The sequence below is a fragment of the Drosophila melanogaster genome, chromosome 2R (genome assembly GCF_000001215.4).
Source record: "Drosophila melanogaster chromosome 2R".
NCBI lineage: Eukaryota > Metazoa > Arthropoda > Insecta > Diptera > Drosophilidae > Drosophila > Drosophila melanogaster.
The window spans coordinates 8,500,066-8,526,431 of NT_033778.4; the positions used below are offsets into that span (position 1 = coordinate 8,500,066).

A 26,366-nucleotide genomic window follows, 5' to 3' on the forward strand; every position below is an offset into this window, starting at 1 on the left:
TTGCTTTATGGCCCTTCCGCTTTTTAGCTGCTAGTGACAGCTTATGGCTTTTTTATGTCCAAAACCCCAAAAAGAGTATACCAGAAGTTGGCCAAGCTTGCAGGATGGTGAAAACCAAATTGCGCGCCGTTTTAATTTATGCCGCAGGCTAAGTTCCGATTAGGGAAACTGCAATTTGGCCCACGGATAATCATTTACACGACTTGCGGAGTTAAGCATGCACTCCACTACCCCCCAAACGGCCCATAAATCACAAAACAAATTGAGAATTTAGGAGCTCTCGGCATGCAACAGGATGAAGGAGGAGCGTCCTGTGCAAAAAGCTGCAGAAATGCAAATTGAAAATTGCACATGGTGTTAACAATATTTTATGGAGTTCACTGGCCACAGGAGACCAACGCCCACTGAGCCCGGAGGCGTGGCTTTAGGCCAAGCTGCAATTAAAGTAAGCCGAGATAATACATTGCATTACGCCAAGCCTGGACTTTGGCTGAATGTTATGACTACGGGCCACAGAACTTTTGCTAAGTTGTGAACTCATGGAACTTGGGGCTTTTCATGAATATTCCAGTACCCGGATGACCAGGGAAAAATGCCTGAACGAGCACTTTTACTGGCTACATGAAATGACGTCAAATTAGGTGGATAGGTGGTAACATAGAAAATATTATGCCTGTAAACGAGATGAAACGAATTGGTTGTACAAAATATAATTTAAACACACGTAAGAGTCGTATTTTTTACGATATGCATATAATTTGACTTTTTAACGCCGTCGGACGATTTTCGACTTTTGGCAACTCGTAAATAATTAGGTCTCAAGTTGGAGTTTTCGGATTTCGAATGCGTTTGACAAGACACTTGAGTTTCCTTTGCATTTTTTATGATTGTGCGTGTAAAATAAAATTAACTTTACTGCCGGCTTACATGGCGTATGTGTAACTTTTCATGTCCTGGCTATAAAGTGTGAATTTCAGTTGAGTGACGGGGGAAACGCTTGAAAATGTGTTTAAAGTCCGTATTTCGGATTGTGTCATAAAAGCTAAGGCGGCATAAACAGCAATTGCAAAAATTCACTCAATACAAAATTTGCATTAAACATTTTACTATATCTTATAAAGTTAAAAACAAGATATTTTTATTCTAACTATTAAAAACATTCGAGCTTGATCATCACTATTTAATTTAAATACCTCCCAATTTTAAAGCGCACAGAGGACATCTTGAGCTGAGTAGAAAATGTATATAACTTTTTCGTTTGTGAAAACATCGCTAGCGGCAGCTGTGTTTACTTTGGCCAGCAAAAAGCTCCGCGGGCAAAAACTTAATAATCCCCCATGCGCCCTGTTGGCAGTCCAATACTGAAAAACACTTTGTGGGGGTGTCGCACAATTAAGTAAAATACGCCAGGTGCTGCTGCCACTCACTTTTTTATGTAAAATTTAAATGAAACATTTTGATTCGCGTTGAAATGCGAAAGGCCAACAAGTGGAAAAACATTTTTATATTTAATGTTAATATACAGTCTTTGCGATGCAATTACTTGTAAATACAACACGTTGCTCCCCTTTTTCAATGATATATTGTTGTTTTTGGGGCCCATCTCTGAATCTGATTGCTTTTCAATTATCACGAAACAATATTTAAGAATGCGCTGAAGTTAAGCGGCTTTAAATGTTTAACGCGCCGCCCACGGCATTAAATCGATCCTCTGTTTCTGCGCGGGGCTTCAATTATTCAGCATGCACATGGAGTAAAAGTGCAATGTTGATGTTTTTTTTTTATTTTTTCGGCTTTTTAATTAAAACTCATTTGCGCATTTGTGGGCTGTCATTACAAGTTACGTGCAAATGTGTGCGGATATGCAAAGGGGAGCGATTCAGACGTGCCTTGCCACATTTATGCTCCACATTACCGGAAAATAAAAACTAAAACGGCCGGAGACGAAGTAAGGCATCCGAGCGTGGTAAGTGCCAAGGAAAACACACACGTGAGTAATTCAGAAAACCATAGACAGAATTAATATAAAATACCGAAAATTGAAACTTCAAAGTGGCAGCTCGTGCGTGCCACGTCCTGCCTCTTTTATTTTTATGAGTTCCCGGCCAAGAGCAAAAATTGGCATAATATTTGCCTGGAAAAGGATACGTCGAGCCGAGGGAAATAAAAAAAGCAGACGCATAAATATCAATCTATCAAACATTTGGTAAATTTGGGATAGGAGATATATTCGGAGAAAAATGTTAGAAGCTCGGGTGAATGGTTTCCGAATCGATTCGAGAAGATGGGGCTTCATTTTTAACAAGAAAATTATTCAAAAGTGTACACACACATAAAGTAAACATAAATCCAAAGTGCTGGAAGAGAAATGATTTTAACTCAAGAGTCCACACTCGAACATAATCTTTTTTTGTAGTAGGTTGCTACAACACGCATTTCCCTGGCTGTGTGTGGCTTTTCACTAATAAAGCTGAATAATAATCTTTCGACTGAGCAGGCTTAGCTGCTGCACCATTAAGATTGATGTCGATAAAAGATAAATTTGTATGCGGCACTGCAAGCGGCGTTTATATACCAAATTCAGCCACTAAAGCAGCCATAAAATAGGCTTCATAAAGCACTCAAAACCGCATGAGAAGCCTCCTAGACGAGGCTTTCCCTCCGAATCCCTCCGATTTCCAGCGATTACCGCCCAGGAACGCTCTCCTGTTATCAACAGTCAATAAATAAAATCTCATTAAGTTCGAGGCGTCGCAGGAGAGTGCGAAAGTGCAGGAGAATGGAGCCCCCTCCGCTGGCGGTGGAGTAAAATTATAAAATTTCCATTTTATTGACATTTGAAATTGACTGATATCGGCGAGCAGAACCGAAAGGGAAAGGGCATGCACGACTGACGCTGCGGTTGAGTTTAAGTGTCTAAGGCGAACCCAAAGCAAATTTGCGGCAAGCGAAATAAAAGCCAGGAAGCAAAGAAAATACGGGCTGAAGGGGAAAAGGGAAAAGGGGAAAGGGAAACGTGGCCCACGAGTCAATCAGGTTCGATGGAAAAAATGGTTCAATAAAGTCAACACCCCTGGCGAAGGAGAAGGGCAGGGGGCGTGGCATGGCCCACGGCCAGCCACTGAGCCAGTCAGCCGGAGTTCAAACAAAAAGCGTCGGCAATATTTGTTGGCATCCAAATTACATTAACGCCGCGCCCACAGAGGCCAAGGCGAAGGCGAAGGCGCTGGCAAGGACGACACATCCTGGAGCCCAAATGAGTGAGTCCCAAGTGTCGATGGCTGATAACAGCCGGAAGCCAAGTACAGAAGCCTCGACGGCCACAGGGGCGAAAGCTCAAAAGACAAAGACTTTGGGGAAAACAATTTTCAGCAGCAGAAAAGTGTGTATATGAAAAATAAGAAATAAGAAACAAGAGCAAGTGTATTCAAATTGGCTAAAAAGCAATTCTTTTCGGAGCGGAGGTGTGTTGAAGGCGTGGCTGCCTGATGGGTGTCACACGAATTTAGACGTATCGCGGGGACGAAAAGGAAACTTTCGCCAATCAATAATTCAAATTGTGCGCCCGCAAAGCCAGACAAAAACAATGGAAAAAGAAATATTCAAAACAATAGCGTTAATTTGCATCGGCCAGCCAGTGAAGTGAACAAACTTTTATTTACGCTGGAAATTCAAAGAATATGCGGCTGATGAATACAATTATAAAATGTAAGGAAAGCAAAACAAAATAATAACAAGTCAAACTAAAGTTGCTGCAGAAAAAGCATAGAGCAAATATTTTTATAGATTTGTTATGTTTCGTCAAATAGGCTCTTTTCTAGGAAAAATACTATAAAAATGGTTGCCTCCTGATACAAGTACTCTTGCAGAGGGTATATTAAGAAAAATTAAGAAAAATTAAGAAAAAGCATAGAGCAAATTTTTTTATAGATTTATTATGTTTCGACAAATAGCTTTTTTTCTAGGAAAAAATACTATAAATGCTTACATCCTTATATGAGTACTCTTGCAGAGGGTATATTAAGGGTATATTCTTTTTGTTGTTTGCAACATACTTAGCGAGGTCCTTACTACCATATATGTACGTATATATATTCTTGATCAGTACTAGCAGCCGAGACGATACAGCCATGTATGTCCGTCCGTCTGACCGACCGCCTGTTCTATGCAAACTATTCTCTCCGTTTAAAGCCAGCTGCGTGAAACTATTCATGACACTTTTGCTATGTGTTGGTAAAAATATTTTTTAAGCTTGCGTTGGCATTTTTTCCCTACACATTCCAAATTAACTTTTAATATACAACACATTTCGATAAAAACGCAAGTTCGAAACCAACAAATAACCCATTTTGAGCAATGATTTTTGTATGAATCCATTTGAACGCTATTTTATGTGTAACTATTTGAATTATGCAGGGCAAAAACAAATGACCGTTAACAATATACACAGCAATTTTATATATGCTTTTACACATATAAAAGCTGGAAAAAATATAAAGTTTGTTTAATTTTTTTTTTTTTAATTTAAAATTAAGTGTACTTTAAAGCGAAGTTCCATCAAAGAGAATAACCCAAACGTGTTTAATTCCATTTGTATAAAATAAGAATGTGACTGGTGCTAAAACTCATAACAAAATGAAAGTTAAACTCAGTTTCTCAGCCATTTTCCAGCTTGTTTTTAAAGTGTCGTAAATCACGTAGTAGTTTGTAGTTTGCACAGTTTCTGCCTTTTTGGCCATGGCTTGTGGCAGATTATGATTTATTGCTTTGGGAGATTGCAGATCCAACTTGCAGGATGCAGTTAATTCCTTCGGTATTTTATGGCAAGTCGAACGAATTCCCTTTGAGCTATTTTTGATGGACATATTTCGATCAAAACATCCGTACTCTTTTACTTTTCAGCCCAAAGAGGCTGTAGCCCTTTTAAATATTTAACGAACTACGTATTGGCGCATGACGATTTAAAAACAGAGCTCCCACTTCAGTTTCACTCTACGGCAGACAATCGCTATATGCTACTATATATATATATCAAAAAGCACGTGTCTGTTGCCCAGGTCCGAAACAGCAAACAAACAAGCTGACTGAATTCTGAGGGGAATTTCGATCGGGATGTGGCCCCATATGGAACAAGGATGGGGCATGGGCGCTCCGACATCATAATATAAAAATCAACATCAAAGCAAAGCAAAGGCAAGCTTAACTTGTCGCCCATAAAACAAATTGGCATTTTTATTATTATGACAAACAGTCAGGATGTCACACAGTCAACCCATCCAAGACCTCGCAGGAGACTGAGGAAAAGCCGGAAAAGCGGCGACGGGCCACAATGAGCTACGCTTATCTTTTGAAAGCAGCTAAACCGCTTTTGATTATGTGGAAGTTGTTGGCCAGGACAAGAACGGTCTGTCAGCACGAGGAGGTCTAATAAAAACGCCAACATTGTTACGCATACGCCCCATCGCCGGCCCTTGTTTTTTGGCCGTTTTTAATGAGTTAACTGCACAGCCATGGCTCATATGCGGATTTGCGGGGCTAGAATGCCAGACATCTTGGTGCACCGAAATGCCATTTTGATGGTGTCGAAAAATGCCATTTTGATTTTCGACTTTTATGAGAAGCCCGTACCATTGTTGCTGACCAGAGACCTTGGAGAGCGTTGAGTTTAGTACATCGTAAAAGGGTTTTGTAGCTCAGGCAGAAAGTTTCTATCAAGTTTCCATCCGAAGTTTTTGATGTGCAATTAGTTTTCAGGGCGATGAAATGATTCGAACTCTGGCCAGGACCCGGCATTAAAATAGCTTAAGGACAGTAAAGTCAGAGCATTAAAACAGTGCCGATAAATCTTTACAACAAACCTGTTCAAGGATATAAATTGAGCTCGGAATTTTTAATTCAAGCATTTTACTCATTCCGAAATTGCTTTCCTATATTCTATATAATGACGTAGTTAAATGAATACGTATATATTTTAATTAAATAACTAAAGCAATTATAACTTAAAAACAGAAACCATTTGACATTTGTTCTATGTGTGAAAAGCTATTTGTCATGTGTTAGCATGTTTAATTACTATATACAATTAAATAAGTGCATAATCGGCCAGCATTTAATTGCAACTCATACCATCGTCAGTTTTTGTTCTTTGATTAGGAGATTAAATATTAATAACATTCAAAAACATGCTAGAAAATGGATTTAATTTATTTCACAAAATCACCAAAGCACTTAATCTATATTAATTTATATGTCAAATAGGGACGCTTAGACTGCGGACTAGAAAGTTGGTCCAGCTTTAATCCTGAAAGATGGCTCACTTAAAGTTATAAGCCCTTCCGACGAAATGACTTTCCGGCAAGGACCCAATAACTATGCAAAATTATTTGCTAAGCCAGGACTGACAAGTCATTTTGAATGCCAACCGGGCCAAGGGGCGGGCCCAACAACTGGGCTCCGGTACAGCAATTGAGTTTCTAATTGCCCGCGTTGATGGCGCATAATTTGCCAGCTCATAAATAAAAATGTCCTGACGGCCAGCGAGCTGCCAGCATCTGGAGGCGGACAAATTCGCAGTCCGTCCTGATTCCCTGGAAAAGAGTCATCCTCGGGCCGCGTTAAATGTAAAATTTATAGGCCATTTTCGTTGGCCAGCACGGTAAGCCTTTTAAAGGCTTTAAAGTTTGACGGACCCAAGCCCTAATCGGCTTGCCATGCTAAACACGCTTTTTTGTCTACGGAAAATTCAATGTATTGGAATTAATTAAAGGTCCTGGGCCCCGAAAACGCGCTCCCAATCTGGGTTCGTCCTTAAGCCAGCCCGCTACTTTCGTTTGGCGGCCAATTTTCAAATATGTGTGTATTCCCCCGCTTTCGGCTTTTAATAGCTCGTCGGACGGGATCATAAAAAATCGCACGAAAAAAGCCCGTAGCGCTGCATAAATATTTTTATTTTTATTTCTATTTTTACGATGAGGCAGATAAACACGGAGAAATAAACAGGCAGCTGAATAAAAGACGCGAAGATGTAAAATCCCCACGATTTTTGCCATCTGAAAGTAGTTGTTGTCTGAAAACGTTAATAGCCGCACCACAAGAGCTGGTTAGACAAAGGATCTGCGGGACGGGTGGCTTCAGCTGTTTTTAAGCACATTTAATGCCCAGAGTTTGTGTAATTGGCAAGCTGGGAACTGCAGGCACAGGACCTTTCACCTCGCCGAGGGCTGGCTTCGTGAGCGGTTCAAAGGACACCCGGAAAAGGGTCGCCGATTTCGATATTATTGCCGAAATTGTGTCAAAATTCCTTAAGCACATTAAATTGCTTGGCCGAAGGGTCGACAAAGAGCAGAGAGTGGCAATTGTTCACAAAAACATTCCAAAAAGGGAATTCGTCCCAAAAACACAACAGCTGCGAAAGCGGAGATTCACATTTTAGAGAGATGCTCGTCGTGTGAGTTTTTCTTTTAAAATTAGTCATTGAAAATTCATAAACAAATAAACGATATCACTGCAGCTTTTCTATGTGTTGAATTAGCAACGTAAAGCCAGATCTCAAATCTAGTGTATGTTGAAATTTTCTTGTTGATTATTAAGTCAATTTTCATTCCTTAAAATATTTAATCAAAGGAAAAACGTGCCAAAAATCATATAAAACTCACGTTCGCTTAGAATATAAATGCGTGCATATTCAGTTGTCAAAACTTCTACCAGGGTCTCAAGCATATTCGGCTTTCGAGAATTACCGGAATGCAAACGGCAAACAAAGCACAATTGGAAAATGGGAAACGACAGCAGTTTCAAGCCATTTGACAGCCCATTTTAATATGCTACCAATATAGGCAAGAGCCCAGCCAGCGAGTTAGACAAACGGAAGTCAAGGGGAAACCGGAAAAGCATTCGACACAACAGCTGCACGAGCGTCCAAGCTGCGTAAATTTGATTATGCCAAGTGGTAGCTGCAAAAAAGGGTCAAATGTGTCACACGTTTCCGGCTTTTGTTGTTTCCCGGCCCCCACGTTCATGTCCCAAATTGTACTTTACGGCTTAAATACGCCGCACGGCTGTCAATAACGGACGATGTTTCTGGACGGAGGGGGGGGGGGAGGAGCGCCAAGGTCGCAGCTCCCGTCCAGTGGAGCCTGAATTTGCTTTTAATTAAAGCTGGAACCGTAAAAGTAAGCCAAAGGGAATAAAGCCCTTAAATTTCAGTTCCTGCTCTGATGGATTCTGATCGCGCTAATTACAACCCAGCAGCCCTCCCACATCGCAATGGGTTTCAACTTCCCGTATTGAGTTTCTATTGTACTTCGATTTTGGCCTCTGATGAATGCTCTCTTTAATTGCCGTTTCCATTGAATAAATATCCATTGCGGCTAATGAAAATACCTGTTAGCTGGAATTTAAAAAGCCCAATTTTATTTTTAGATTGATTAAATTAGTTTTCAGTTTGGATACTCAAGTGCGTAAGTCGATGCCAGACAAATTAAATTTCACAATGTGTCGCATGAACCTTACTTAGTATATCTGTGGAGTTCCCAGCATGCAAATCGACTTATCAGCTATAGATTCCCCCTGACCAAAGTCAATTATACACCAGAGATTTGGTTTTGCGGTTGACAAATGCAGCTGGCCGACTTCGAGCCGCAATGCCTCGGTTGGGGTTAACCTTGTGAGCACTTTGTGGCTGGCGAAAAGAGTTAAAAATAACAAGCAAAGCTGGCTCTCCGCCCGAAAGCCAATTAATTTACCACTCTGTCGCACTTGACAGCCTCCTCAGGAACTCAGACCGCCCGTGCCTTGCAGATTCAATTAGGCGCCGGCGCAGACGTCCCTAAATATGCAAATTCATCGCGCACACACATACAGGCGTGGAAAATCGTGACCATAAATGCCGTTTAGCCAAGCCCTACTTAGTTGGAAAAATGAAATGCGTGTGGAAAAGGGCTCCAAACGGTGGGCGGATGGGTGGGCAACTACAGTACTGCAGTACTAGTCGACACCCGGCTAAGTTTCGTGGCTAATGGCGTCGGGCGAAAGTGCAAGTCAAGCAGACGACGTTGCCGTGGACTCAAGGGCCAATTAAAGTGGCCGAGAGAGGAAATCGTTCCAGCCACTCGCTCTGGAGATGATCAGAGTGGGCCTGATAACGCTGATAACGAGAATGGAAGCGCAAGCAGCCTGATAGTCAATCGCCGAGAAGCCATTCCCCTTCCTTCTCTAATACATAGGTTTCATAACCTTCTCTCATAAACCAAGGTTTCCCATACACCATTAAAGTTACCTCAAAGTATGCTAAAATGTATTTTTAAGTCCGAAGACCTAAGAAGCACACTTTTCCAAAATGCTTTTCCAGTGGCTTCTAAGTTTGGGTAATTCTGCCATAAACTTTATTTATTGAAGCCTTAGAAACAAAGTGTTTTTGACACACCACCATGAGGGAATATGTCAAATTGGTTCCACCTGGCATTTATGCGCAGGGCCTTCAATCGACACTCGAAAAGTACTGTAACTTAGTTTATTTCGCTGCAGTTTCCTGCACTTACACGGCAACTATCTTGGGAAACTTTTTCCCTCAGAGCGAAAAGTTTTCAGTTGTCACGCCGCCATCACTGGTTCCCTAGCAATCTGCCAGCATGTAGCCGTGGATGTGGTTGCCGCTGTCTAGTTCCGATGTTAATGCTTTACGCATAGCGTGGCTTAATTATTTTTGCCATCTCAGCCGCTCCACGTTCACCGCCTCCTGTCATCGGGAGTGGAGTGGAGTGGAGTGGAGTGGAGTGGAGTGGAGTGTTGAAGGGGGAGTGTCTGTGTACACGTGTAGGCCGCCGAGCATTTGAGATAAATTACCACTCAAGGGGGGGCGCCAGGCGCCTGGCATCTAATGAGTGGCATTTGATAATACACATGTTTCCGGCCCGCCAGGTGTAGCCTGGCCCAGTGTAATTGCCCAAATATGGAGCCACACGGCCCACTGGCACACTAAGCTGTAATTAAGTTATTATCTAGTTGCTGTTCCTGAGTTCTGGCAGATGGCTGATTGCGTGCCAGCATCGCATTCGCGGAGCTGTCAATTGAGGAAGATTGCAAGCTGTAAAGATTTTCGTTAGCCACCGTCCGCTGCTAACGATCACATTAAACATTAAATACTTGACGCCGGCCTAATGCCTTTAAAAGCAATTCCTTGCTCCAACTTTTAATTTGATTACTCGCCGCAGACACGCACAAGCCGAGTACAAGGGCCCGGCCCAAAACTTGTCGCCGGCAGACGTGCGTGGGTTAGCCAAGAAGTTGGGATGTGCAACATGACAGCCCTCCACATCGCCACTCACGCCCAACAACGCACCCTCTTCGGCAAACAGGATGTGTGTTCAGAGTTGTCCATCAAGGAGCTATGAACTTGGCATTGGTGTAGGATAAAATAAGTGGTAAAATATATAGGAAAATCTAATCAAATTGTGTCAAAACACAATTCTTTAACAAAAGGATGTACATCTTATTAGGATTTAAGTTGTGCTTAAATAACGACCTTAAAAACATCTCATAATTTATTAGGACATGAGCGAAGAACCCAAAATGCATGATTATAGGAGCACCAAAGATTATTTTGAAGCCCATGTGAGTTTGAACTGAGTTCCTAATAATATCATCGTCTAGTTGGATTTATTCGCTTTTAACTCATATTTATGAGCATCGCAGGAAAATAGTTAGCTTTGGCAACACTGGCAGACTAAGCACTAGCTCCCAGCAGAACGGACGAGCCGAAAAGCCAGAAATTTATGGGCTGCGTAAATATAAATTTCAATTCCCCCTGGCACCCACATTGTGCCATCCTGCGAGCTTCGACCTGGGCCACCTTCCTGGGGTGCCAGTACCTTTTCCTTTCTCCACTTTCTTTCTATGCTAGGAGTTGGGTCGCCGAACCGGCTGCTTATTCTTGTAGTTTACTCGTAAATATGGCCTGTACATGTGTTTCGGATGAGGAGATGGGCCCGAAGCACTCGAAACGGGTCCAGACAGCCGGGCACTTAGGCAGCCACTCAGCAAGAGTCAACATTTTCATAAATGGATGGGAGATTGGGCCCAAGTAACCTCTTTTGGTTGTATTATAGTTATTCGTGTGCTCAGCAATATATCAGTTTTCGAGTTGAGCCAGATAACTTCATATCTGCTGGGACGGAATTCCTCAGCTGTGTGTGTGTGTGTGTTTCATTAGGCATACGCCCCGTGGCCACCTGACCGAAAAATACTACTCCCGTTTTGGAAACTATGGAAACCACATAATAAAATTTAGCTCAATAACAGCGTATTAAATTGCATTCTCTCGCTTTTGTTTACGGAAACAGTTTTAAATTAAAATTTCATGAGCAGACAAGTCATGTTTTCAGTAGTTCGCTTCGTGGTTACAGCACTTCCTGTCATTTCTTAAGATGCGTGCAGAGAAGTTTGCTCTCAGGCAACGTTAGTTGCTCCAGAAAGATGCTCGCTGCATCTGCCGGGAGTTTCCAATCAATTTCAATCTGGGCAAGAACAGGATGATGTCTGCCGTGGAGCGAACTGCTGACACACAAAAGACATCGGACAAGGACACTGGCGACAGGAACGACAAGGACGATGAGGACGACGAGGACGACAAGGTTTGCCGGCTGACAGGCAACGAAGCAAAATGTTAATGGCAGGCAAATGTGTGGAAATGTCGCATAAATCAAAAGAGCAACAGCAATGACTGGTGCGGGATTCCCCCAGCCTCACAGCCCATTGAGCACATGATATTGTGAATTACCGCTGCCCACTTTCCCGTCGCGTGTATACTCGCATGTATACACCCACATATGTATGTATATGCTTGTGTGCAGGGCGGATCGGAGCGTGACTTGCATAACATCTTGGCAAGTAACGCAAATTGAAAAAATCCATTGCCTACTTACTGCGTGTGCGCCCTTGCCTGACCATGAAGCCCTGTTTATGGCCGGCAAATAATTTAATATTTCAGCCAGGGCTTGCGGACTCCCGTTGCCCATGGCCTTAAATAATTGTCGCGAATCTTGAATTCTGCAAGCGTGCTATGGCAAAATTAATTATAGCATTTGTGGCCTTACCGAAAGCTAGTTCACAAGTCAAAGGTTAGCTGCACACGAAGCGCTTGGATTAAAATGCATAAAGGAAATTGCAGTACCCACTGCCATAAAAGTAATTGCCAAATAAGATGAATAATTTCCATAGGAACTTAGAATTAAGGGTTTTCCTTGCAGGAGGAAATAGGAAGACAAAAGTGCACTGTAGCTAACAATTTCCACTGGGCAATTTCCCCTTATACGCTTACATCAAAAGCCCTTGCGATCTGGTTGTTGACTTTAGCGACAAAATAATAATCCATCCGCCGTGTGTGCCGATGCCAAATTGTATGCTAACAAATGCAAACAGACCGGCTGGGAAAAAGAGACAAAGCGCCTAAAAATGGCGTGTACTGCCGCTCGTTTCCTCCGCTTTCCCATTTCCACTTTCTCCACTCTGCTACTTTCTCCTTCCCACTTTCTCCTCGCTCCATTCTGTTCGCAGCAAAAGCGCAAAGTCATGACAAACAAAAATAAATGCTGGCCTCCTGTGCGTGTGTATATGTGTGGGTATTTGCACTCCTGCGAGCAAAAGTGTGTGCGTGTGCGATGTTTGTTTGCTATGCCACGCCCCAGCCAGCCGCCCACCGCCCATCGCCCATGTGTAACAAAAAGATCATTATTGCTGGTTGTCGCTGTAGGAGTATAGTACGGCATGGTATATGGCAAATGCACACACACATCACCACATGGGCGTACATAAGGCACGGTCTATTGTTCGGCATTTTCGAGCATGCTTAGCGCTCTCTATTTATTTTTGTCTGATGCTCACGGTAATCCTGTGGAACCGCCGAAAATGCGCATGTGGAGGCCACAGGACTAAGCACTTAATATTTTACGGCACATACTGTTGTGCAGGCACCGTGAAATATATCATTCGCAAGCATATGTATGTACGTACTAGCCGCACGCAGTGTCCTTTGCCATCGCAATGACTCATTTTTTTTTTTTTGCGGGACGGTGGCAAGTGGCAAAAAAAAAGAACGCGAACTGCAGGCAAATTAGCATCACAATCTCTGGGAGTTGATTAACTTTCTGCTTGCGCTCTGCTCTAGAACAAACGCCATTAAATCTTATCTAAATACAATTAAAATTAAATCGCTGACCGCTTGTTCGCGGCGCCATAAAAAAACTTTCGCACAGTTGGCAAAAGTTGCGCAGTGTCGTAAAAAAGTCGTAAAAGTCGGTGGGGAAATGCGAAAAAATAATTGCATAATTAGCAGCACTTGGCTAACAAGTTGTGACAGCAGAAACCACACCACGACCCGAATTCGCAACTATCTGAAACTGACTGCAGTTTTTTTTCCCCATAACCCCCGGGCCCCAGGCACTACCTTTGACTTGTTCACCTGCACCATTCCCGCCTACAGCTGTCAAATCGGATTTAATCACTGAAGTTTGCGGCAGAACTTTTGTCTTTCGCCTCGCTAATTCGCACCTGTCAAAGGCGCGTTGATATGGCAGCTCATTCTCTCTTCAGCTGTAAAGTTCACGTATGCATATTTCTAAATAGGACTTTAAGCAAACTTTTATATAATAAAACTCAGACTGGCAACAATTTAGCCGGACTCTAGCGATTTGCACTGCCGAAAAATCTCAGCCCACAATTCCAAAATGACTTTACTTTGGTTACACCACTGAATAACATTTTTGTAAGCAGATGAACTGCGATGGAATGGATGGAACATACAGCCATTCAATATGCTTTTCTTTTAGTGTGCTGTACGCAAACTTTTAGCTTCCTTCTGAGGGCAATGTAGCGAATTCCCTTGGCGAACTTCCACTCTAGCACTTGCCACGCCCTCCCGTTGGCAGCATTGGAACTGAAACTTTTTGCAGTTGCTTAACTTTACGCGCAAGTTATAGTTTAGCACAGTTGCGCCATTTCCGCTTCCGCCGGATGCGATGCAACCCGACAACCAAACAACCCGACAAGCGGAGCACCCGAGTTCCGCGAAAACATTTGACGCAGGGTCGCCGTGGCGTTTTTCTATTTGATTTTCTAATTATTTTACTCATGAGAATTAATGGCCTGGCCACGGGGGCAACAGGTCGAGCGCAAGTAGGAGCAGAGTCAATGTGTATTTACGTTTCCGCCTTTATGGCTCTGTCGGGTCATAAATAAATTAATAGAAAAGTGCCCGCTTGCATGCTCATTAGTAGACACCAATTCGTTTTAATTATTGAGCATACGCCCCGTTGAACGGCAGCATGATTATTTATGTTGACATCTCCGCAGCATTCATACAAAAAGCGTGTAGTCCCGCCTTCACTTCCCCGAATTTGTTTGCTAATTAGCTATTTTCTCTGCTTGCCAGTGGCTCACAACCACATCACTCACTGCTCATTAGTTGCAATGTCGCTATCCTCAGTGCAGTGTCGAGCATGTAAAAGTGAATGAATTACCAGCCGTCTTCGCATTTGCATATTATTCTTCGAAATATCTTAAAGATTATTTATCAAAAGCATTAAAACGCAATTAGTCAAATGAAAGAGCGCCACGGTCGCCTTTAGTGCTGTGAAAGTGAAAAAGTTGGAACTTTAAAGTGCACCATTAAATATCACATTTCGTCCTGTCGCTCTTATATACGGTCGTTTCCTTTAGTTCAACGTGCTTCCTGTGCCGACAGATCTCTGTGGAGCCGACAAAACTGCTGAAACGACCGACGACAGTAGCAAAGGTAAATAAAGGTAATGGGAAGGCTGGGATTTCGCCAGACAAGTTTATTAATTGCCCTATTTTGCAATTAAACAGAGGCCAGGTCGAAACAAAGCGGATTTTAGCCAAAAATTGGTCAGCAACTATGAAGGAAAGACGACAAACCCAGACTGCGGCTTGGGCATTCATCACAACTACGTGACCGGGGCCTAGAAGCTCTCAGCATTCCGGCGACCGGGTCCCAAAACTATCATTAAAAGCCGACATGCCCTGGAGAATGAAACAGGCAGAGACTTTGGCAATTATCGCTGGCCCATGGCATTTTTCTAATACGCTTAAGGGGTGACAGGAAGGTCAGGAATAAACGAACATAAAATTACAAAATGTCAGCAAGTCTGTGAAATGAAATATCCTGTGGCTGCAGGACTGCGGTAACTGACAATCAGCTCACACACCTGCTTGCTTATTTTGTGCTTAAAATTATGGGACCATTTCCTTTTTCGTCACTCCAATTCCCTCTTATCTGCCAACAACCTGCCGGCAGTCTGTGATTTTTGCATAATTTTGCAATTACACCTAAATTCTTCTAATTGCTGTAGCCTGGCAGCAAAGTTTATCAGAACACCTGGGCCGCACACACGGCGTATGTGTGATAATTCGTTCGAGATACTCTGCCCGTCGACCGGACGTTTCTCAAATGAATAAATCCAAAAGAATGTCAACTGTAGCATCCACAGAGTCTTTTAAATCAATTTTCCACAGATTTTCGCTCTGGCACTTTATTTAAAGGCATGACAACAAGCACATCACTCCCCTGCTGCTCACTTTAATTAAAATGCTTCAACTTCAGATTCGCCTGTCAAACTTTTCCTATTTTAGACCTTAAAACGAATTGCTGTGCCAATTCCCAACAACTTATAATTAAGGTAAAAAAAATGTAGCTTAGTAGCAACTTTGACCAACTTTCTGTGTTCAGATTTATTTCCCAGTGTCCGGCCAAATTTACTTTTCCCCCAAAAATAATTTAGAAGTTGTATTAATTAATATTTGTTTGGTCCTTTTTTTTGCTGCCAGGCCGAACCAAAAGTCTACAGCCCAACAGAAAAAGGAAAGGTTAACCAAAGTCTGACCTGCACAGACTTCATGTTTATATTTTGATAATGAAATTAGTTTCGGCCTTCCTTAAGATTTATCTTTTTGCCTGGCGAGACGTCTCCAGATTTATTAAGCAGCGGCAGTAGCAACTTAATTCTGAAGGACTCAAAGCCATCGGCTTACACTTCATTTGCAATGGGGTTTTCGTATTTATTTGGCTTAGATTTGTTTGCTTAGATTTGGTAATATTGCTTTCATTTGCTGCGACATTCATTGGCCAGATATAACTGCACATTTATGGCTTTTGACTTAGTTCTTACCCATACACTTTAAGTTTATTTGATATTAAAGTTCTTTTCAAGCAGAAATTTAGATAAATCTAATATGAATATACACCATTTTTCATTTGCATATTGTAGAACCTTGGGTTTCCGTCACTGTTTTATATATTGTTAATTCGGAATTATGGTAATTTTATTTATTTAAAGGGAATTGAGTTGTTTTGTTTTAGCTTCGTTGAATTTGATTTAGTTGTATATTTGTTTGTCACGTATTCACGACATCCTCGACACATCCACTTCATACGTGCTTTATCCCCCGACGCTAGTTTATAGTGTTCCGCCCGATAAGGATTGGGAATCAGGCCGGGTTATCCACCGCGGACGTGTGCGCTGTTAAAGGACCGGTGTGGAACTGAACTTCCACTGATATCAGGCAGGATGGCAGGAGCCGTGTTCTAAAAAAAAGTGACACGACCGTGTTGTGCTAAAACCGTAGGACAGAAATGAGACTTCGTGCATTTGCTCGGGTCTCTTCGCACTCGTAGTAGAATTTATGAATGGAACAAACACTTGTTAGCATGCGCCTGGGGGGGGGGGGGGGGGGTTGGATGGCCGCAAGAGATGTCCTGCGGCTTTCGCCCGTTCAAGCCGTACCCCCAGCCCCACCCCATCGAACTATTCATTCTGACTGTTCGTCGTTTACGGCCGACAACTATTGCCCTTTCATGGAATCGCTGGTTATGCCGATGTTTGCTTTTCCCGCCATTGTGCGACTGGCTTAGTAGCATTCCGGCAAATTGATTTCTGCCCAGGCGAGCTGGCATTACATAAAAAATAATTGTGAATGCATAAAAGACTTAAAAACACCAGAGCGAACAATTAATTGCTAATTACATTTGTGGGGGTTGTCTACTGGACCGCATATAAAACAATAGTTTATTAAGGAAAGTGTATAAAGTATCTGAATACATCAATTATAATATTTTTTCATTCAACAATCACAGAAATAGAAGTCTTTTAAAAAATCATGTTCATCATCTGGAAGTGCAGCCTTACAAAAAACAAACTCACTGTGCAGAAGATACACAATGTAGTCAATGGCATCTGCAGGACAATCTGAAATTGCCATTGCAGCAGAGGACAAAATGGTTACGTCGGCCCACGTTTTAGACCCTTTCAAAATGGAGTTGGAACTTCTCAAAATGAAAGAGATTGAGAATGATTAGACTCCCACATAATGTAACTGGAACTTCTCAAAATGGAAGAGATTGAGAAAGCGACCACTCAAGAAGCCATGCCAATTTCAATGTATAGAACAATATGTGGGTAAGTTAAGGGAATTGGCTTTATGCCTTACAGCACTACGGAGAATTTCAACTGTTTTGCATAACTGAATTCTCTTCTTTATGCCGCATTGCCACATTTATTGAAGCTATCGCCTTTATATAGTTACACGTAGAGTACAAGAAATAAATTTGGTTGGGTATAAAGCATTTATATCCAAGTCGATGATGCCATGATGTCCGTCTGTAAGTGTAATCTCAAAGTCAGTAGCTTCACTATTAATTAGCTTCGTAGCTATATCTGATAGTCGAAAAACAGTACTAATGATTTATTTATTTTCAAAAGATATCATTAATGTGAAATTGTTTAACTGTGAAAAGATATATCTTTCAAAAATAAAGTAAACTATAAAAAAAAAAAGTGTTCTTTAAGCTCATCAACAATTCATTAAGGACGTTAAAATTTAAATTAACTGGTAATTAAGTATGATTAATTATGTCTTTTAAGCCCATACCAAAAAGTGGACAGTGAAAATACATTGCACCAGAGTAGCACAAAAATACTCAACACACTGGATCAACTGGATCTTGATTAGAAATCTACTTTTTGGGGAATCTTGAATGTGAATTAGTAAAACGAAAAAGCTTAACACTTTCGATGATACATACACCATATACATATTTGCATTCGAATATTTGTTAAGGCAACGGTTTTGCCTGACATGCCACAGACACACCAATTATCCCCATCAAAACTCAAGTGAAAGCCCAACCGAAATGGGAATGAATATAATTCCCTGCTAAGCCAGCTTAAAGGAACACAAATTAAACAGGCACAGGAAACTAGACAAAGCAAGCCAGAAATCCTGGTTAAAAGTCATAACACACAGGCACGCACAAAGCCGCATTTGTGGGAAAGTCTTAGGGAAGTCGGAAAAGAAGGAAAAACGTCAGCAAAAAAGAGGGAAGACAAAGGACGAAAAACGCCGAAATGTGCAATGGAAAAAAATTCAGGCAAATGCAATTGAATTTCTTGATTCCTTTGACGGTTTGGTTTTTTTTTTTTGAACGGATGAAAAGAAGTTGAGCCCCGTTTTGTATTCGAAATGCAGCCTTAATAATATATAATTTAGAATTCGACGGCGGCTATAACATTCCAACAAAAGGCCTTACAGCAAAAGGCCGTTTGTAATTTATAATTTTTTTATCTATTTATTTACAATTGAAATTTAATTATCCATTGAACGCATGGTTTTAAAATCCACGTGTTACTAGGGTTACCAGATCGGAAAAGCATAAGGACGCAATTTTTTCGTGGAAGAGCAACAAAAAGTGATACTTTTTTCTGTTTTTGTGGAATAAAGAATAAGGGGAAAGAGAAGAGCTTTTTCTTTTACTCCTTTTTTCATGGACTAAGAAGCATGCACTTTCACAAAAAATATTATGAAGCATCGCGCAAAAAAAAAAACTCACAAATTTCGAATTCTCCGCATTCCGCACTGTTGTTGTTGCTGAGCTTTCACTGTCCCAAAAGTCCCAGGACCTGTACCAAGCTTTGAATTTATACCCAAGACTCGAACCACACAAAAGCTAACCGACTGTTATACGGGACTAACATAGTTTCCACACGGAATCCTGTAGACCATGAAACTCAATAAGTAGCACTCCTGACTTGTAATTTTTAGATCGTTAAAATATACATGCTTTAAATTTACTCATTCTCCAAACTCAACCAATGCATCCCATAGTCATAGTAAAAAAAATACCACAAAATTTCCTCTAGTACAGAAATAAACAGAAGTGGTCTTTGCGGCCTGCCATTAAACCACTGATTTTAGCAAAAATTCGCTAATATTTAATGCAACATAACTTAGAACTTACTTTATTAGTATAGCCCATATGCTTAGTTTCACACAATAAAGAGGGTATACTTTTTAAGCCAATTTTGGTCTCTATCAATTAAGTTTTAAGCTTAAAGTTAAAATAACATACATTCAGTAAGGTAGCTAATCGACTTATTTAAGTTAATTTGTATATAATACATATATATGATATATTTACTTACTACTATTCGTTAAAGGAACTACCTTTTAAACAATTGGAAGCTGCTTTGCGGTGTTGTGCCCCTAAGGGGTTTGGTAAACAGACAAAGTCAATACCAATGCCGGAAAAGTGGGCGGGCGACTCCCTTTTCCGGTAGTGATGCAAGGCAACAATTGAATTCGAAGGAACTTAAACATGGAATTTGCGTGTATATTGGCAAACGATTTGCACATAAACGAAAGATAACATCGATTCAATCTCTATTCAATGGAAGTTGAAAGTGGTGTACAATGGTGGTGTTCAATACTTGTTGAAGGTAATAATGCTAATGACACGGCCATGCAAATGAACAAACCACGATTTCAATTTGTGGGAGGATTATTTGATGTGCATTGTTTGCATTTTCCTGCAAAATGCCTTCCTGTGATATTTTCTATGGCACAAGAGTCCGTAATGAACAATGTGGAGTTGATGTCAAGGGCACAAGACCCGTAGAGAACTTATTAAACAGGTACATGTAGAATAAGCAAATATTTAAATACACTTACACGGATTCTGAGATTCTCATTTGGATTTAACACTCGTTTCAGACGCTTAACCTTATCTCGCCCTTTGTAAATATTATTTTACATTTATATTTCATTTCACACTTTTTTCTGGATTAAAACTTTAAAAAATCTGACCACGGCTTGGCTGGGTAGAGCCACCCACAAGTATTATTTACACGCTGTCAAAATGCATAAATGTGTGATATATGCACTTTTTTCCAAGCAATCAAACAAACCATTTTAAAGGCTGCCTCACACGAGGCTTTTGTGGAAAAAATCGAAGACTGCCGTATATAATAAATAAAAGGAAAGACTTAATTTGGTCTTGCAAACGAAACAAGTAACTATTTTTTAAAGCCATTCTCTACATTGCTGGTAAAAGAGCGGAGTTTAATCTTAATAGTATAATTAAAACGTTTCTGAGCTTTATCCGTATGGCAATTGCTATTTGGTAAGCCACAATACTGTGGTATACCATCCTGGAAGCAACTTTTTCCTAATTTATGACCTGCCACACAAATCAAAATAAAAGCTGTAATTTGAAAAAAAAAATGTTGCAACAGAAAAAGTTTAATAAATGAAAGGAAAAAGTTGTTTAGCCGTAAATTGCCGAATAGCTTGAAGAAACATAAAATTCGGCTCTTTGTAAATTTGTCAAAAGGAAAAGGTTCCATTTAGCAATTTAAACGCATTTATTTTATAAACTTTAAACATATTTTACAACCATATTTAACTTTATTAAAAACAGAAATTTTTTTTAAATTGTGAAATTATTATACATTAATATCAGCATTATGTCAGCGTTAAAAAAATATAAAGAAAAATATAATTGTTGATTCAAACTCTCACTTTATTATTTATATATTATTGTACTACTTAGAAATATTAAATTCAATTTCAGGAACGGCACATTTAGCAAATTGTTAAATTCTTCGTTTATTAATTAGGAGCGTAATTATTATTAAATACATTTTCAAGCCCATTTCAGATTTCACTTAATTGGGAAAGCGCGGAAAAGCGGGATGCACTTACCTTTAATAAAGTCGACTGCCATTTCCAGGCCGTAGGTGTCCTTGTCGCAATCGTCGAGCAGGTGGGCGCCCAGAGTGACGTTCGGCAGCAGCTGTTGCTTGTTCACCTGGTCCAAGGTGTATAGCATCGCCTCCAAGGCCTGGATGCCGCCCTGCGGCATTATGGGTCCGCAAGTGATGCTGTCCTCGCGCGAGTGGACCATCATCAGGCCGCCCAATATAACATCGCCCTCGAGCACAGCGGCATGCTTAACCGGCCAGCCGGATGACGATGATGGGGACGGACTGTCCAGAGACTTGGCCAGTATCTGGGCCACATTCGCCGCACCGGATCCGAGTAACCGAGGCGTGGGCACCGCCTTGCCACCAATCCTGGTCGCCGTGCTCGTTATTGCCGGCGATATGGTCGGTGCTGCTGGCGCTGCCACAATATTGGCAGTTGTCATTGTTGGCCACGCCTCTGTGGCATTTGCATAGCCATGGGTTAGTTCGGCATCCGGATTGAATTTTATATCGTCCCTCTGAACACTCTGGCCAATCTTATTGGTCTTGTCCGACTCGCTGCGCTTTGTTTTTGCTAGTATTATTTCTGTCGTGGGAGTGGACGTGGATGTGGTAGAGGGTGTTGCTGGTGTCTCGGCCTTGTTTGTTGTGCTCGGAATCACTGCTCTTCCAATTTGGTCTTCTATTATTGCTGCTACATTTATCCGTGCCATTTGCCCCACTGCGGGACGTGGGGGCAGCGTGTGTTGCTCCCGAGTCGGCGATGTTGCTGCCGTGGCTTGAATTGCTGCAGTTATTGCTGCTGATGCTGCTGTTGCTGCTGTTGCTGCTGGTGCTGATGTTGCTGCTGCTACTGACACACCTGCTGCTCGTGGAGGTGCTGTTGTCGTCGAGCTTGCTTCTAAGGTTGCCGCACTTTTTATCCCCCTTGGTGCGCCTGGTCCCAACTGGTTTCCGGTTGCCATTGTGGCGGCCATAAAGGAATCCAAAGTACGGAGCACAGCTGGGCGAGTGGAGGTAGCCGCTGTGTTCGCAGGTAATTGGTTTGCAGGTGTCACTTGCAACTTATCCGTCGCGCCGCCTGCCATCCTATCTGCAGCTTTCGTCTGTCGCTCAATGGCTTTTATGGTTTTACCAGCTAGCAGTACAAGCGTTGAATTTAAATTGTCACTTAATGCGGCGGCCGACCTTCCGTCATCAGTCGCTCCGGCTAATTGCTGGTCGGTCGCGCTGCCTGCCAGCAATTGTTGCTGCTGCAGCAGCAACATGAACGCAAGCAGCAGCGGTGGCATCGTTATTCCTGGTGCACTTCAGCTGCAGTGGGCGATCAGTGTGGCAAGGACTTGGACATAGACATCGGCATGGACGTGGGCACGGAAATCGGCAATCTAGCCGGGCAGCAGAGCCTGGAGGAGCACTGCCAGCCAAAGCATTTGCTTCGCGGTGCGAGCGGTTGGTTAAATTTCAATTAAGTCTCCACAGGGTCCGAAAATTTGTCTGGCCAACACGCGTTTTAATTAAGTTTGACTCGCCGCGCTGAAATTGATGTGGCTGCTAATTTACGCCCACTCCAGTCCAGAGCATTTTTATGGGCTGCCAACTTTGTTGCACAGCTGAAAAATAAAACGCAAGTGGAAACTCAAGTTAGCCAGGATATAAATAGGAAAGCACAACGACCAGAAACGGAAGGGAAGTGAATTATAAATGTTGGTAGTTAAGCCAGTTTAATGAGCAGTGAAAATATGCATAAAAATGGCCAAACATTTGTATTATTACAGCTGCGCACAGGCGCTTTCATTTTGGCTAAAGTTATCCTCTCAACGAGATGTTGTTGAAAAGATAAACTATCTGATTCAAATCTTAAAGTGAAATGCAAGAACTAAAGAGATCGACTGCTAGCGAATGTTTCATTTACATTTTATTTAGATATTTATATTGGTAAGCAATCTAAATACTATTTATACAGCTTTGGTTATAAAATTGTGTCAGTTATCCTTATCCGTAGTATAAACCTATTTTTTTTTTAACTTTTCAACGATTCAAGTATAACCTTTACGACAATAAATAGTCATTACTCAAAGCTATATACTGATTGGTTGGACACACAAAACAAACACAATTAAAAGGGTATTCATTTCGGAATCCAATAGTTTATTGAAAATTAAAATAATAGTTGCGTTATACCATTGCCCCTATAAATAGTCATCGTGCGCATTCCAGTTTATATCTCAATTATTCACGTTTTGAGGAATGTCAATCCCCACTGCAGAAGGACCAATGCCTGTCAGCCCAAATTGATGAGATTAATTAAATTTTTGGGATGCAATTCAGGACTGAGATACTGGGCCAAACATTTTCATTAGTCGGGTCGCTCGTTAATTTATGGCCACGTTTCGGCAATATACGCCAGTCCACCCATCTTGTCTATTTTCACATGGCAGTTGACACTTATTTTGGGCCTTGTGACCGGATTCTCTCCGAAAGGCGGGCAAATCCTGCAGCTATTTTTGTCAACAAAGTCAACAAATTCGGGTGATATGCTAGAATATACGAGCAGAGGCGTAAAATGTGTTTTCTGGCCCAGCATGTAAGGCAGACTTGGCTTTAATAAATGCATGGACCATATTCAAGCTGCTGTAAGTTTAAATGCCATGGGCTAAGTGTATCAACATTTCCTTGGTCGAATGAAGCATAAATGTGTAAAAATGGCTAAGCAAGCATACCCCAAGTCAATTGCCAATTGGACCATAACTTAACGAGTAAATAAGTGCTTGGCAACCCACGAGTCCATCGAAAACCCATTACACGGCCTCATTAAGTGGCGACAAAATGGCTAATTGCTTTTGGCCCAGCTAGTGGAGCCCTTTTGTCAAGCAGCCTGTTATTTAATTAGCCCCCTATAATTAACGCAAATACTTTGATTAGATTGCCAGCCCCTGCAACTAAGCATCCGGCTAAGCCCTAAGTTGGGACTCAAATATGAAGACTGGGTATTATTACTGGTCCATTCCTGGTAAGTGACATTTTGCGTATCCATTTTTCTATCTTTTCCAGCCGGATGTCCTTATTTGCTGACACAGGACAGGCAGCTTAATGCCTACGCACTTTCTGTTTGCCCACATTTGTGTGAAAAGAGCTTACTGGCAACTGTTTACATTTGCAATAGACTGCAAAGCAGGAACGCAAATGCTTAGACCGTTTTAAAAGCATACTTTATTGAATTTATTATTTTGCTCGCTTAATCGCTCTGATTTGTAAGCAGAATTTGCAGACTCCGCAGGCATGTAGCAAAATCTCATTTATTACAATTTTCCAAAGAATTTTCCGCCTCAAGCGCAGAGGCTCTCTCTTTGACCCTCGTTCAGCAGCCTCTTTAGACCAAGTCTTTTATGTGGTGCATGAACACATGCAGATAAACCATTCAGGTAATGGCCACGTTACACTTTCTGGCCATGATTTTTTATGCGCAAATTATGCACAAAGTTCAGCTGAGCGCAAGACCCGAAAAGGGCTGCGGTAAAATTCAAAATTAATGACCCCCCATCCTGTTCCTGTTCCTGGAGCCTAGTGGACCCATATAGTGGGCTCTCAATTTGAAATATTATTTATTAACCCGACCATAATGGCTGGCACGTGACGCGACCGACTGGATCGCCGGACTGGCGGCTGACCACTTAAAGGATGATTATCCATAATGAATATGCAATCCGGCCCAAGCGCAAAAATTCGAGATTAAATATTAACAATGTGTGCGGCGCCATTTGTCAACACGCCTGCGGGTGTTGGTAAAATTTATAATGAGCATATAAATCAGTCAGTCAATGGGCTGCTGCCACTTCACAAGAAGTACAATTAAATCTATTATTTGCGAGTGGCAGTCCCAGATCCTTTAAATAACTCCCATTGTCGGCATAACACACGAAATAAGGCGCTCTTCAACGAATCCAGTATACCCTTTTAATCTACGATAATCTACAATAGTCGCAAATCAAAATATTTTTTAGACCTTTAGTAAAGTAAGAATGCATAAAAGTCTAAAAGAGTATTCCATGGGTAGCATTCAAAATAAGCCGTGAAATGTAATTTATTCCGCCGCACGCAATTTGGTCAACATTTCTATGCCATGGCCCAAAAGTTTGCGATAATTTTTCCGTGCATCTTATTCGTATAATTTCATTTATTATCACTTTTATTGTTTTGCCAATTAAAAAGTTGGGACATTTATTTTCAGCGCTCTCACTTTGTCGTCTTGGCCGGCCAAGCGAGGCATAAAAAAAATTTAGAATTCAACTGTAAGAACTTCGGTGACTAAAAGAGACTGTGGAAAAGTTTTCGGCCAACTTTTAATTAGTGGCGTCCAACATGCATAAGCCAAAAACCTCCGTGGAGTGGCTAAATCTCCCGTGAGCGAAACCCAAGCGAATGAGAAGCGAAAGCTGGAGCTGATTCTCCATTCATGCCCGTCATCGCTGCCGTTTAGGACGTCTTTAAAGTTGACCAGGTCAACAATGGCTTTGCGGCTTGCTCTACAAGTTGGCTTTAAAGGCACTCATCACATGGCCACTTCATAGGTCCTGCTGTCGTCCATTGTGATGCTAGTCAGAGAGCTTGGCAACGCTCCATGCAAATGTCTGCCAGTTCTGGAGAACTCTTAGCTCTTCACTCTCCCGTTTTTCAGCCAGGGCCAACGAAAATAGTGCTAAATTCAATGTGATTTCGTTCAAGTTTTCCAGTCGAAAAGTTTCTGGTCAGCGGCGCCAATAAATGTGGCTCACGCGCCAGCACGCGCCATTGCTCGACCCCCTCCTGTGCCCATCGAATGTCCTTTGCCGGCAGGACTCTGGGCCAACAGATTGGCACGGCCATAAAGCTATGCCGGCGGCATTTCTCGCGGCTGTTCCGACCCAGTAGTAAACAAATTAATCCCATTTCGCAAGTGAGCCTGCGGGCCCGGAGGTCGGTATAAATTAAGTAATTAAGTCGATTCAGGGCTTCTAGTCGGGTTAATTGAAGCTGTGTCAATGCGTTTACGCGCTCTATGCCCGCGCTCCTCCGCATTTCCGCCATAATTAATTGGTTTTTGAAACTGGAAACATTTGAATTTCCAATATGCGCGCGCCCACACACATGCTGCAAATTGAAAACAATCTTCGGGTAGAGTATTAAGATTTCATAAGTGGATTACGTCAAGTGCGGAAAAGGAGCGGCGAATTAATCAAAATAAATCGCGTTTGGCCGACAAAGTCGAAAGTAATTTTCAGCACACAGGGCGTATGCGTAACGCAGTCGAGGCGGCGCAAGGGGGCGGCCCCAAAT

At 41.8% G+C, this 26,366-nt stretch overlaps 1 protein-coding gene across 3 annotated transcripts in view; it reads right to left on the reverse strand.

The window, feature by feature from the left end:
- Nucleotides 1–26,366, reverse strand: part of mtt (mangetout) — a 58,339-nt gene that overhangs the window by 26,110 nt on the left and 5,863 nt on the right. For all 3 annotated transcript variants that reach the window (NM_136542.3, NM_001144147.2, NM_001273877.1), the window contains exon 2: nucleotides 21,049–22,663. In NM_136542.3, the coding sequence (NP_610386.2) occupies nucleotides 21,049–21,493 (445 nt within the window). In that variant the 5' untranslated portion in view covers nucleotides 21,494–22,663. The remainder of the gene's footprint in view (nucleotides 1–21,048; nucleotides 22,664–26,366) is intronic.